Source organism: Piliocolobus tephrosceles, chromosome 5 (assembly GCF_002776525.5).
Source record: "Piliocolobus tephrosceles isolate RC106 chromosome 5, ASM277652v3, whole genome shotgun sequence".
In the NCBI taxonomy this organism is placed as follows: Eukaryota; Metazoa; Chordata; class Mammalia; order Primates; family Cercopithecidae; genus Piliocolobus; species Piliocolobus tephrosceles.
The window spans coordinates 157852924-157866130 of NC_045438.1; the positions used below are offsets into that span (position 1 = coordinate 157852924).

At 45.5% G+C, this 13207-nt stretch overlaps 1 protein-coding gene across 1 annotated transcript in view; it reads right to left on the reverse strand.

The window, feature by feature from the left end:
• Window positions 1-11596, reverse strand: part of GCNT2 (glucosaminyl (N-acetyl) transferase 2 (I blood group)) — a 102944-nt gene extending 91348 nt beyond the window's left edge. Inside the window, exon 1 of the mRNA XM_031935692.1 lies at window positions 10109-11596. Within this exon, the coding sequence (XP_031791552.1) occupies window positions 10109-11033 (925 nt within the window). The 5' untranslated portion in view covers window positions 11034-11596. The remainder of the gene's footprint in view (window positions 1-10108) is intronic.
• Window positions 11597-13207: the final 1611 nt, after the last annotated feature.

Genomic DNA, 13207 nt, shown 5'->3' on the forward strand with positions numbered 1-13207 from the left:
CTTCCTTCCTTCCTTCCTTCCTTCCTTCCTTCCTTCCTTCCTTCCTTTCCTTTCTTTTTCTTTCTTTCCTTCTTTCTTTCTTTCTTTCCTTCTTTCCTTCTTTTTCTTTTCTTTTTTTTTTTGAGATGGGGTCTCACTCTGTCACCAAGACTGGAGTGCAATGTCATAACCATCCCTCACTGCAGCCTCAACCTCCCATGCTCAAGTGATCCTCCTGCCTCAGCCTCCTAAGTAGCTGGGATTACAGGCATGCACCTCCAAGCCCGGCTAACTTTTGTATTTTTTGTAGGGATGGAATTTCACTATGTTGCCCAGGCTGGTCTCAAGCAATCCTCTGATCCTCCTGCCTTGGCCTCCCAGTGTTGGGATTACAGGCATAAACCATCACGCCCCTCCTCACATACCTGATTTCTAACAAAAAATTAGACCTTACACTTTCAAAACCAAATGTAAGTGGGTTTTGTTTTTTGTTTTAGTTGCACATAGAATTTTTAGAATAGTAACATTAAAACCTCAAAAATCAACACCTGAGAAGTTCATCTGTTGTCTCTCTCTACATTTAATGAGTTTCTATGATGTGCCAGGTATAGTCTGCATACTTTCTGATCCTTCAACAGTCCTACAAAGAGATATTTTATCCCCAGGATATAGATGAAGACTCAGGCTCAGTGAAATGAGTTAAAGTTAAAGAGAGATGAGGGCCAGGCGCAGTGGTTCACGCCTGTAATCCCAGCACTCTGGGAGGCTGAGGTGGGCAGATCACCTGAGGTTAGGATTCGAGACCAGCCTGACCAACATGGAGAAACACCATCTTTACTAAAAAGGCAAAAATTAGCCAGGCGTGGTGGCGCATACCTGTAATCCCAGCTACTCGGGAGGCTGAGGCAGGAGAATCGCTTGAACTTGGTAGGCAGAGGTTGCAGTGAGCTGAGATCGCGCCATTGCACTCCAGCCTGGGCAACAAGGTGAAATTCCATCTCAAAAAAAAAAAAGAGAGAGAGAGATGGTGAGCTGTAGAGACAGGCTTTAAATTCAGGCCTGTTTGTTTCTAAACCCCACCAGTGAGTGTGAGCTGCCTTCTAACTCTAATAGAGAGTAAACAAGTCTTTAGACTATTTTTCCAACCCATTCACCAGTCCACTTAAATCTTAATTGATGTCATTCTAATTGATGTCTAATTGATGTCATCTGACTATACTCCAGCTGGGCCCAAACTTTATTTTTTTCTTTCTCATCAATCTACTTTTAGATTCCTCAGTATAAAATTAAGATAGGTCCCCACAGGAAGAAACACTATTTTTTGGTTTTAAAAAGGAAATTGCTACCTGAAGGAGCAACAGAATATTAAAACAGGGTCACATCTCTGGTTATTCCTCTGAGATCCCAGAAGATGGTGTAATTGGCAAAGCAAAACTATTCATATACATTAACATTATTATGTAAGCCATTTTCAATGGTAATATATATGGATATATAAAATGCATATAAATCCATTAAACTACATATTGGGGCAATTTCTGATCTGGGGAAATTACAATCTTTTTATAAACTCAATAAAATGTCAAAATCATTAGCAGTCCTCAGTTGTGCTGTGTCACTTTATGACTTTCAGGAACTAAACCTGTTATTCTAGAACAAAACATAGATGCCATCAGATCTATCAGGGTTTATATTTAAGGTGTCATGGGTATGAATTCAGGAAAGAATAAAGAGAGTCCCTGACTTTTAAGAGTTCAATTTATACATACATATATATATATATATATATATTTTTTTTTTTGAGATGGAGTCTCGCTCTTGTTGCCCAGGCTGGAATGCAATGGTGTTATCTCAGCTCACTGCAACCTCCACCTCCGAGGTTCAAGCTATTATTCTCCTGCCTCAGCCTCCCAAGTAGCTGGGATTACAGGTGCCTGCCACCATGCTCGGCTAATTTTTGCCTTTTTTTTTTTGAGACGGAGTCTTGCTGTGTCTCCTGGGCTGGAGTGCAGTGGCCGGATCTCAGCTCACTGCAAGCTCCGCCTCCCGGGTTTTACGCCATTCTCCTGCCTCAGCCTCCGGAGTAGCTGGGACTACAGGCACCGCCACCTCGCCCGGCTAGTTTTTTGTATTTTTAGTAGAGACGGGGTTTCACCTTGTTAGCCAGGATGGTCTCGATCTCCTGACCTCATGATCCGCCCGTCTCGGCCTCCCAAAGTGCTGGGATTACAGGCTTGAGCCACCGCGCCCGGCCATTTTTGCCTTTTTAGTAGAGATGGGGTTTCACCATGTTGGCCAGGCTGGTCTCGAACTCCTGACGTCAGGTGATCTGTCTGCCTCAGTGCTGGGATTACAGGCATGAGCCACCGCATGCAGCCTCAACTTATAATTTTTTTGCTTTATGATGTGAGAAAGTAATGGGCATTTAAGTAGAAACCATACTTTGACTTTTGCATGTTGGTCTTTTCCCAGGCTAACGAGGCACGGTGGGTCATGATGCTGGCAGCGGCAGGCAGCCCCAGCTCCTGGTCAGCTACAAGATCACAAGGGTAAACAACCGATACTGTACTCTACACTGTACTGTATTCAAGAAATCACATGACATAGACGCCACTTTATTATGAAATAGGCTTTGCGTAAGATGATTTTGCCCGACGGGAGGCTAACAATGTAAGTGTTCTGAGCATGTTGAAGGGAGGCTAGGCTAAGCTAGGATATTTGGTAGATTAGGTACATTAAATGCATTTTCTTTTCTTTCGTTTTTTTTTTGTTTTGGTTTGGTTTGGGATTTTTTGTGACAGAATCTCCCTCTGTTGCCCAGGCTGGAGTGCAGTGGTGCGATCTCGGCTCACCGTAACCTCCGCCTCCCGGGTTCAAGCGATTCTCCTGCCTCAGCCTCCTGAGTAGCTGGGATTACAGGCACCCGCCACCACGCCTGGCTAATTTTTGTATTTTTAGTAGAGATGGGGTTTCACCATGTTGGCCAGGATGGTCTCGAACTCCTGACCTCTAGTGATCCGCCTGCCTCGGCCTCCCAAAGTGCTGGGATTACAGGCATGAGCCACCCCAAGTGGCCGTTAAATGCATTTTTGATTTATGGTATTTTCAACTTGCAATGAGCTGGCAAGGAGGAAGAAGAAAGTAAGGATAAGAGTGTGAGCCACAGAATGCCCAAAGAACAAACTCAGTGATCAGTGAAGAGGGTAGACAAAGATAAGATCACTTGCAGGTTAAACTCTTCCTTTCGTTTCTAGGGAAGTGATAAAACTAATGCCATTGTTTTCTTGATCGTCTACCTATTTAAAAAGTGAAGTCTGTCAGGCCATTTACCACCTTCCTAAGAAACTGTGTTTCCCTGAGAAGAACTCACAGGTGGCCGGGCGCGGTGGCTCACGCCTGTAATCCCAGCACTTTGGGAGGCCGAGGTGGGAGGATCACCAGGTCAGGAGTTTGAGACCAGCCTGGCCAACATGGTGAAACCCCGTCGTCTCTAATAAAAAGGCAAAAATTAGCCAGGTGTGGTGGTGGGCACCTGTAGTCCCAGCTACTCAGGAGGCTGAGGTAATAGAATCGCTTGAACCTGAGAAGCAGAGGTTGTAGTCCCAGCTACTCGGGAGGCTGAGGCAGGAGAATCACTTGAACTCAGGAAGTGGAGGTTGCAGTGAGCTGAGATCACACCACTGCACTCCAGCCTGGGTGACAGAGCGAGACTCCATCTCAAAAAAAAAAAAAAAAAGAACTCACAGGTGTCCCAACTCTCTGATTTCCTTTTCTAGAAGTTGACAAAAATCGGTATTTCTGGCAGATATAAAAAACAAAGATTGCTTAAGCAGAGCTAATAGTAAAAATCCCCACATTTTCCTCCCCTTCAAGTCTGTCCATTCGCCCAGCATCTCAGAAGTTCTGTGTGCACGATTGGTTTTGGGAATAGCAATTCCCTCTGCATGCAGTAAGACCCCAGCCACATCCCTGGGGATAAAAGATGAGTTCCCAAGACCACCTTGATTCGGATCTGCCCTTCTCTGCTCCCAAAGCTGCATCTCTCAAGGTCTTGGCACCTGGAACCTCAGCATTGCATTTTTACATATAGAGGGACTAACGGGATATGCCAGCCTCAAACAGTGACAAAGAGTCAGGCCAGTATGGACTCTACAGCAAATAGAAATACAATGAGCCACCCACTTTAGGGTTCAGGGGAAGATGCCTGCCATGGAATATCAACAGGGCCGGTCCACAGGCTGGCTCCAGGGGAAAACCAAATTGGAAGCAGGGAGGGTCTGTCTTCCAGGCCCTCAATCACCTGCCAGGTATCTTCGTTTCTCTATTCCTTCCCCTTTGGACACCTTGGCACTCCTTCTTCCTCCCACCCCCAGCAAAGCCTGCTCGCAGGAAAGGCCGTTTTTGCATTCATTCCTATTTTAATGTGAGTTTGAAACAAACTCCCATGAAGTTATATGCAATATATTGCTTTGTAGCAAGTGAAACAGACATCACTGGTCAGTTTTGAAATGTGTAAAATCCAAGGCACACATGACCGATGGAATAAACTCACTGAATGTCCCTATCACAGGCAGAGTCATCCAACCCAGAGGATCCAACTGAGGGGGAAAGTGGGAGGTGGATGAATTTGCATCTTGGGCTTATAAATGGAAATCATCCACAGCTGAATCAGACGAGAAACTAAAAGTCATGCCATCTTGTTGTGGACCAGATTAAGGGTAAAAGACAGAAATGGGGAGAGGAAAACAGGAGGGCAGGAAGCCCTAATTTCACAACAGCTAGTGAGGCTTCTGGACGCCTTTAAAGCCGTATGTGAACTCCCTTTCTGTAATACTGTTCTCCTCATGAGCACCCTCACCTGAGCAGGCCATGCAGAGAGTCTTATCCTCTGAGAGGCCTCCAGAGGACCTGCTGCTTCTTAAGGGACCTCTTAGGTACAGGAGATGGACCATGTTTTTGTTTGTGTTTTTGAGACGGAGTCTAGCTCTGTCCCCCCGGCTAGAGTGCAGTGGCAAAATCTTGGCTCATTGCAACCTCCACGTCCCAGGTTCAAGTGATTCTCCTGCCTCAGCCTCCTGAGTAGCTGGGATTACAGGCGTGTACCACCACACCTGGTTAATTTTTGCATTTTTAGTAGACACGGGGTTTCACCATGTTGGCCAGACTGGCCTCGAACTTCTGACCTCAGGTGATCCACCTGCCTCAGATTCCCAAAGTGCTGGGAGTGCAGGCATGAGCCACTGTGCCTGGCCCCATGTTTTGCTTTGCTTGGTTATTTATTTATCCATGTTTTGAGACACAGTCTCACTCCGTTGACCAGTCTGAGTGTGTGGTGCTATTGCAGCTCACTGTACCCTCAACCTCATGGGCTCAAGCAATCCTCCTGCTTCAGCTTCTCCAGTAGCTGAGACTACAGGTTCCTGCCACCATGCCTGGCTATTTTTTTATTTTTTTTGTAGAGACAAGGTCTCTGTGTTGCCCAAGCAAAGCTTGAGACTCCATCTTAAAAAAAAAAAAAAAAAGAGCAGCATGGAATCTGGCAGATACCAGGGGAAGACATAGGAAGCAGAAGCCACAGAGTGGAGGAGCCCATAAACCAGGGGAGGCGCTGAAGCACAGGCAAGATTTCAAATAAAGTAAAAGAAGCAGGCAAAGCAAAACCAGCAGAGGTGGAGACTCTGCGACATGAGGATGGCCAACATCTCAGTGCCGCTAGGGCAGCAGAGCCTGACCACTGCACCAGCAATGAGGATGCAAGGTCCGCCTCCCCTGCCTGTGGTCACAGCCACAGGCCATATGCAGAAGCGATATTTCAAATCGAGTTAAATAAAATACACTCTCTTTTCTTTTTGAGACAGAGTCTTGCTCTGTTGCCCAGGCTGAAGTACTGTGGCATGATTTCGACTCACCACAACCTCTGCCTCCCGGTTCCCTAGATCGCTGAAGCAATCCTCCTGCTTCAGCCTGCCGAAGAGCTCACGTTACAGGCACAAGCTACCACGCCTGGCTAATTTTTTGTATTTTTAGTAGAATTGGGGTTTCACCTTGTCGGCCAGGCTGGTCTCAAACTTCTGACCTCAAGCGATCTGCCCGCCTAGGCTCCCCAAAGTGCTAGGATTACAGGTGTGAGCCACCCCACCCGGCATAAAATACATTCTTTAAATTCATATCATTTGCTTCTTTTCACTTCTTTTAATGTGGCTCCTGGAAAATCTAAAATTTGATTTTAGATCTATGGCTCCCATTGTAGCATTTCTGTTGGGCAATGCTGTTCTCCCTTCTCATGAGACCACTTCAGCTGTTAGATGTTTTTCTGGACTAGTTACTTTATTTTTTTAATTTCTTTTCTTTTTTTTTTTTTTTTTTTGAGACGGAGTCTTGCTCTGTTGCCCAGGCTGGAGTGCAGTGGCCGGATCTCGGCTCACTGCAAGCTTCGCCTCCTGGGTTTATGCCATTCTCCTGCCTCAGCCTCCCGAGTGGCTGGGACTACAGGTGCCTGCCACCTCACCCAGCTAGTTTTTTGTATTTTTTAGTAGAGACGGGGTTTCACCGTGTTAGCCAGGATGGTCTCAATCTCCTGACCTCGTGATCCACCCGTCTCGGCCTCCCAAAGTGCTGGGATGCCAGGCTTGAGCTACCACACCCGGCCAATTTCTATTTTTAAGATGGAGTCTCACTGTGTCACCCAGGCTGGAGCGATTCTGCCTCCCAGGTTGAAGTGATTCTTCTGCTTCAGCCTCCCGAGTAGCTGGGATTACAGGCACGTGCCACCACGCCAGGTTAATTTTTGTATTTTTAGTAGAGACAGGGTTTCACCATGTTGGCCAGGCTGGTCTTGAACTCCTGACTTCAGGTGATCCACCCGGCTTGGCCTCCCAAAGTGCTGGGATTACAGGGGTGAGCCACAGCGCCTGGCCTGGACTAGTTACTTTGGAGAATCCTAATCATAATCCCTCAATCACTACAATCAGTTGGAACAATATCAAAATGTCCCTTGCACCCCCTGCCAACAACAACAAAAAAAAGCGAAATCGCAACATATACCACATCAACCAGAAGGACTCTTACAATGGACAATGGCTCATTTCGCCACATAGTAGGAGTAATAATTAAACAAGACAACCCTTAGGTTTCTAATTCCCTAACCTCTTGCATTCAGCCCTGCCTCAGGTCGTGAAAGAGTTGGCAAGGCTTGCCCGATATGGTGGCTCACGAGGCTCAGGCAGGAGAATTGCTTGAGCCTAGGAGTTCAAGACCAGCGCTGGCAACACAGCAGGACCTCATCTCTACAAAAGTTAAAATTAGCCAGGCACGGGGGCACGGGCCTGTAGTCCCAGCCTCTTGGAAGGCTTGAGCCTGGGAGGTAAAGACCAGCACGGGCTGGGTGCTGTGGCTCACGCCTGTAATCCCACCACTTTGGGAGGTTGAGGCTGTGAGCTGTGATTGTGCCACTGCACTCTCCAGCCTGGATGACAGAGTGAGATCCAAAAAAAAAAAAAAAGAAAACGAAAGAAGAAAGAAAAATTCCAAAAATGAAAGAGTTGGTAGGGCTGATCAGGGTCCTCAGGCAGTGATCCTCCACACACATAACACAGAAATGATTTCAGGGGCTAACTTTTTTAAGTTTCTGAAAAACATTAATTGGTGCATTTGTTTTCTATTGCTTTGCCAATCTGTTACTGCTAACACGGGGAGTAAAAATCCAGCTCCAATAGATACATGGAGTTGAGAAGTCAAGGGGGGTTTCCCTTAAGTTTCTGTTCAGTCAGCTGATGAGGATCACGGACTGAGAGCGGGAAGGGACTCAGAGACCGTCCAGTCCAATCCTCGAGCTGTCCTCGGCAGCACTTCCCCAGCCCTGCTTCCCTTGGCTTTGCTCACCACTGAGGAAGCTGCCCGTTCTATTCCCAGCTCCACGCGTTCTCATCTCCCACCCGCTGGCCCTAGATTCTACTTTCAAAATGACAGAGTTGGTCTAATTTCTCTTTCCTGAGCAAATCTTTTAATTAAGTGAAGACACCCATCCCTCTTCAAGCCTTTTTCAAATCAATTGTCCTGTTTCTTTGTCTTGGTCTTCTCTTAAAAAAAAAAAAAGAGGGGGTGGGGATTGGCCTTTTTACCTCCCTGGCTGCTCTCTTGGGAACTGCTGTGTCAGTGTCTCCCAGTACAGTAGGGTGGCCAGACCTGAAGAGTCTACATCCCACTCCAAGCACGTGGGAGAGAAGTGGGGCTTTCACTTCCCTTACTCTGGACACCACAATTCTATTTAAACAGCTCTGTGCTTTCCCCATGACTTTCCTGAGCCCTAATTTCTTTTGATCACTACACTTCCCCTTCTAGTTCTAAGAAAATCACAGATTTAAAGAGAATTCTAAGCCTATGAAGCTTTGTATGCCAATATCTAAAACAAGCACCTGCAATGGTTTGCACTCCTGGCTGTACATGAGAATCACTCAGAAGCTGTACAAATATCAATAGTTAGGTCTTGCCCCAAGGAGGGAAACAGGCCCTGGCTTAGGTATTTTTAGAAGCCCCAGATGATCATAATGTGCGTCCAGGGTTGAACCAGCAATCCAAAGAAACCATGACTGTGATCTTCATATGGATTCCAGTTACTTTTCCCTTTGAACTGCGAGTATGAATTCTTATTTTGAATTGAACTAGCAGAACTAAACTGGTTCACTGTAAACAACTTGAGATTATTCAAAAATCATTTGGAACTTGGACCAAAGGAGAGATGGAGTTGATTTAGCAACAATCGAGACCTAATTGAAAGTCAACCTAAAAAGAACATCAGGCTTAGGAGACCTGGTTTATAATTGGTGCATATGCTTACTTACTAGCTGTGGGATCTGAGCACATCATGTAAAGTTTCTTCATCTATAAAATGGAGGCACTGGTCTAGAAATCTTTTTTTTTTTTTTTTTTTTTGAGACATAATCTCCCTCTGTCACCCAGGCTGCAGTGCAATGACGTGATCTCGGCTCACCGCAACCTCTACTTCCCAGGTTCAAGTGATTCTACTGCCTCAGCCTCCTGAGAAGCTGGGATTACAGGCACGCGCCACCACACCTGGCTAATTTTTGGTATTTTTAGTAGAGATGGGGTTTCACCATGTTGGCCGGTCTGGTCTTGAACTCCTGACCTTGTGATCCACCCGCCTCGGCCTCCCAAAGTGCTGGGATTACTGGTGTGAGTCACCGCGCCCAGCCTAGAAATCTTTAAGGTGCACTAAGGTTTTTTTTTTTTTTTTTTTACTTCTTGAAAAAAAATAGAGACAATGTCTCACTATGTTGCCCAGGTTGGTCTCAAACTCCTGGCTTCAAGAGATCCTCCTGCCTCAGCCTTCCAAAGCACTGGGATTACAGGCGTGAGCCACTATGCCTGGCCATGCTTTAAACTTTTGATTCAAGACCAGAAAAGAGCTTGCAAATAAAAAAATTAAAAGTTGTATCTTGCTCCCATTTCGAAAGGATGGGAGTTTCAACAGAGACAAAAATATTATTGAAATGTTCAAATTGTCATTCAAATTTTATTTATAATACTTATTCCTGATTTTAAATGCATTACGCTTAAAGGAGAATAAGGTTTATTTATTTATTTATTTAGAGACAGAGTCTCGATCTGTCACCCAGGCTGAAGTGCAGTGGCACAATCTTGGCTCACTGCAACCTCTGCCTCTTGGGTTCAAGCGATTCTCCTGTCTCAGCCTCTCCAGTAGCTGGGACTACAGGCGTGCACCACCACACCTGGCTAATTAAAACCAAGTAGATACATGGCTTCACCATGTTGGTCAGGCTGCTCTCAAACTCCTGACCTCAAGTGATCCACCTGCCTCCGCCTCCCAAAGTGCTGGGATTACAGGCTTGAGCCACCGTGCTCGGCCACGTTTTTATTTATATGGCCAGTGTTCCTTCAATCTTTTGTCCTGTGAACAGAGCGGTTCACAAGAGTGGGTGATACAACACATCTCCATTTTACCATTTTACAGATGAAAGGCTTTTTTTTAATTTGACATTTAAAACTGTAAAGAAGTTTGTTCCATTTTTTCCATTCTTTTCAAAGCAACTTATTCAGTATTGACCATGCAGTGTTTTTCGTAAAAATAAAAGTTAAGAGACGTACATACCGGGAATCCTGTTGAGTGTTACCCAGAAATGTTCATCGGGGCTGTAGGTGTCCTTGGACCAGGAGAGTAAGTCAAGTGCGAGCTGGTCTTGGAGAACAAAGTTAGCAAAGTCCCTTGTGAGAGCTACGTAGGCCGTGCCAAAGTAAATCACCATGTCATGAGGAGGAGGAGTTTTTAATTTTGTTGTTTTAATCACATAGGAATTTTTGTGGTCTAACAGTTCTTGGTGGACGTATTTAGTCCGTCCAACAGCATGGTCAGGAGGCAGCACCCCTGGGGTGATATTTCTGCCTTTAAATCTCTTCAGATACTGAACTATTTCCCTGTTGGTTTTCAGGGGAAAGTCTTGCCCGCAGGTGTTGATGACGTACTTCCAGGGAACCTCAGAGGCCACAAGGTCTTCCAGGCAGTTCAGGTCAGCCTGGAGCCTGGAGATCCCCCCGTAGACGACTGACTCCTTCTTGGAAGCCAGAAAAGCATTTGGGAAGCAGCCGAGTAACTGTTTCACTGCACCTTTAAAGGCATCCGTCGCCTTCTGATCCAGGTGCACACAGTACACATTCTGGGGCATATAAATCGCCCTGAAGAGCCTCTCAAAAGTGCCAAAGTCTTTGTGGATTGTCACTGTGTAAGCTAAAGGGAACCCAGCCTCTTCTTCAGAGAGTGTTTCTGTTACATAGTGGCTTCGAACCATGTACTCATAGCAGGTAGCTTCATCAAGGGTAGTTTTCAATGCATTTTCTGTTGGGTAAAAAACTCTCCCCTCAAAAATCTGATGACAGGCTTCTGCTAACAGTGTAGCATTGGACAGAGCTGCCCTCAGAAAACGTTTATTCTCCCATAACTCAGTATTGTAAACAAATACAAAAATCAGGGAAGAAATAAGAGACACGCTAAAAAGACAGTGCTTCCAGGAGCCCATCATTCACAACCAGGAAATGAGTAAAATATCTCTCTCTTAAGATAGGATCAGAGTGTAGATATATTTAACTTACATTTTCTCCACGTTGTGAAATCATCCTCTTGATGGCTGAAGCTCTGGTCTGGCTATTCCCCGTCCCTTCAGTTCACGGTTCTAGTCCTTTTTCTTTCTTCTTCCCCTCTTCATTTACCACTAGGTTGCATTTTCACTTTTCTTTGACACATTTCTGAAGTGGCTCCTTTGCATTTGGCTTGCCTGTTCTCCCGCTAACCTGCAACCTGTGTCTACACAAAAACAAATGTCCTCAGAGAGGTGCGGATTCCGGGGAGTCCACCTGTTCCCACCGTGAAATCGCAAGTGGATGAGGTGACCATTCTGCAAGTCATCGGCTCTAAGACCTTAACCTCAGCCTCTTCTCCCGGCCAGAGTCTAGTAACTGTGTCCCCTCCCCTGCTTCCTGTTAATCATTGTGTTCAACAGCCTGAGTTTGTTTGCTTAAACTGCGCTGCCAAGTTAAGAGCTTCAGTTTAAAGCATGTGAATACTGCCTGGAGATATATTCTGTCAATAAATATGTAGTGCTTTAAAAAAATTCCTTAACCTCGTTCTCCCCATTGGCTGGGTATGCTATATGGCATGGTATGTGACTGGCTATTGGGCTAAATTCTTTCCAGGGCTCAATTGTGTCTGCTGCTGGGTAAAGTCCTTTAAAAGGCACATTAATTAGCAAGCTTACCTTACCACTTAACTTACTGCACAAAGTGACTGTAGCACTCTGATGAATAAAGGCTAACTTCTTTTTTAAAACAACAAAATAACTAACAGCCCATCAGCACCCAAAATTGCATAGAGGCTAACATCAGTGAATTTCAAGTTTATTTTGCCCTGGTCCACATAGGATGCAGACAGAGAACCCTGATGCTTAGAGGAAGGAGAGAAGAGCATCTGTTTTGAATGTTCCTGAACTTTAGGAGAGAGGCTCTTATGTCCAGATTTACAAATGCTTTAAAGGAGGCGTAAAAAATGAGAATAATTTTACCACCATAGATCAATTGTGAGAATAAAATGAGATAACATATACAGAGTCCATCACCGTGTCCAGGAACAGATTGGGGTGGTAAATAAGCAGCGAAATTGTACCAGAGTAAAGAAGAAGCCCGCTCACACACACACGCACACACACATATGCATACACACACACACACGTATACACACGTACCCCTCACCCCACATTCATACTTCTAGTAAATGACACAATTACCACCTCTCCTTTAAAATCTTCTTATTCTTCCCTTACTCCCTCCTCTGTGAGCCCATACCAACCAGATTATACATCTAAAACAGCAGCGAGGCAGGGCACAGTGGCTCAAGCCTGTAATCCCAGCACTTGGGAGGCCGAGACAGGCGGATCACGAGGTCAGGAGATCGAGACCATCCTGGCTAACACGGTGAAACCCCGTCTCTACCAAAAAATACAAAAAATTAGGGCGTGGTGGCGGGCGCCTGTAGTCCCAGCTACTCGGGAGACTGAGGCAGGAGAATGGCATGAACCTGGGAGGCGGAGCTTGCAGTGAGCTGAGATCTGGCCACTGCACTCCAGCCTGGGCGACAGAGCGAGACTCCGTCTCAAAAAAATAAATAAATATAAATAAATAAATAAATAAATAAATAAATAAAACAGCAGCAATGAGTTTTGTGTGATGTGGTAGTCAGCTGCACCCGGTGTGAAAGCATGTTCCATTCGCGCCGAGCTCACGTATTCCTCATGTTTCTAGCTCCTAGCATTGTCTATATGTAGTAGACAATCAACTTTTTATTTTATTTTATTTTATTTATTTATTTATTGAAACAGAGCTTCACTCTCGTTGCCAAGGCTGGAGCGCAATGGCGCTTTCTTGGTTCACTGCAACCTCCGCCTCCCAGGTTCAAGCAATTCCCCTGCCTCAGCCTCCCAGGTAGCTGGGATTACAGACACCTGCCATCATGCCTGGCTAATTTTTGTATTTTTAGTAGAGACAGGGTTTCACCATTTTTGGGCAGGCTGGTCTCAAACTCCTGACCTCAGGTGATCCACCTGCCTCGGCCTCCCAAAGTGCTGGGATTACAGGTGTGAGCCACCTGTCCAGCCATCAATCAACTGTTTATTGATTGAATGCTCAAGTTTTCATGTCCCTGTTT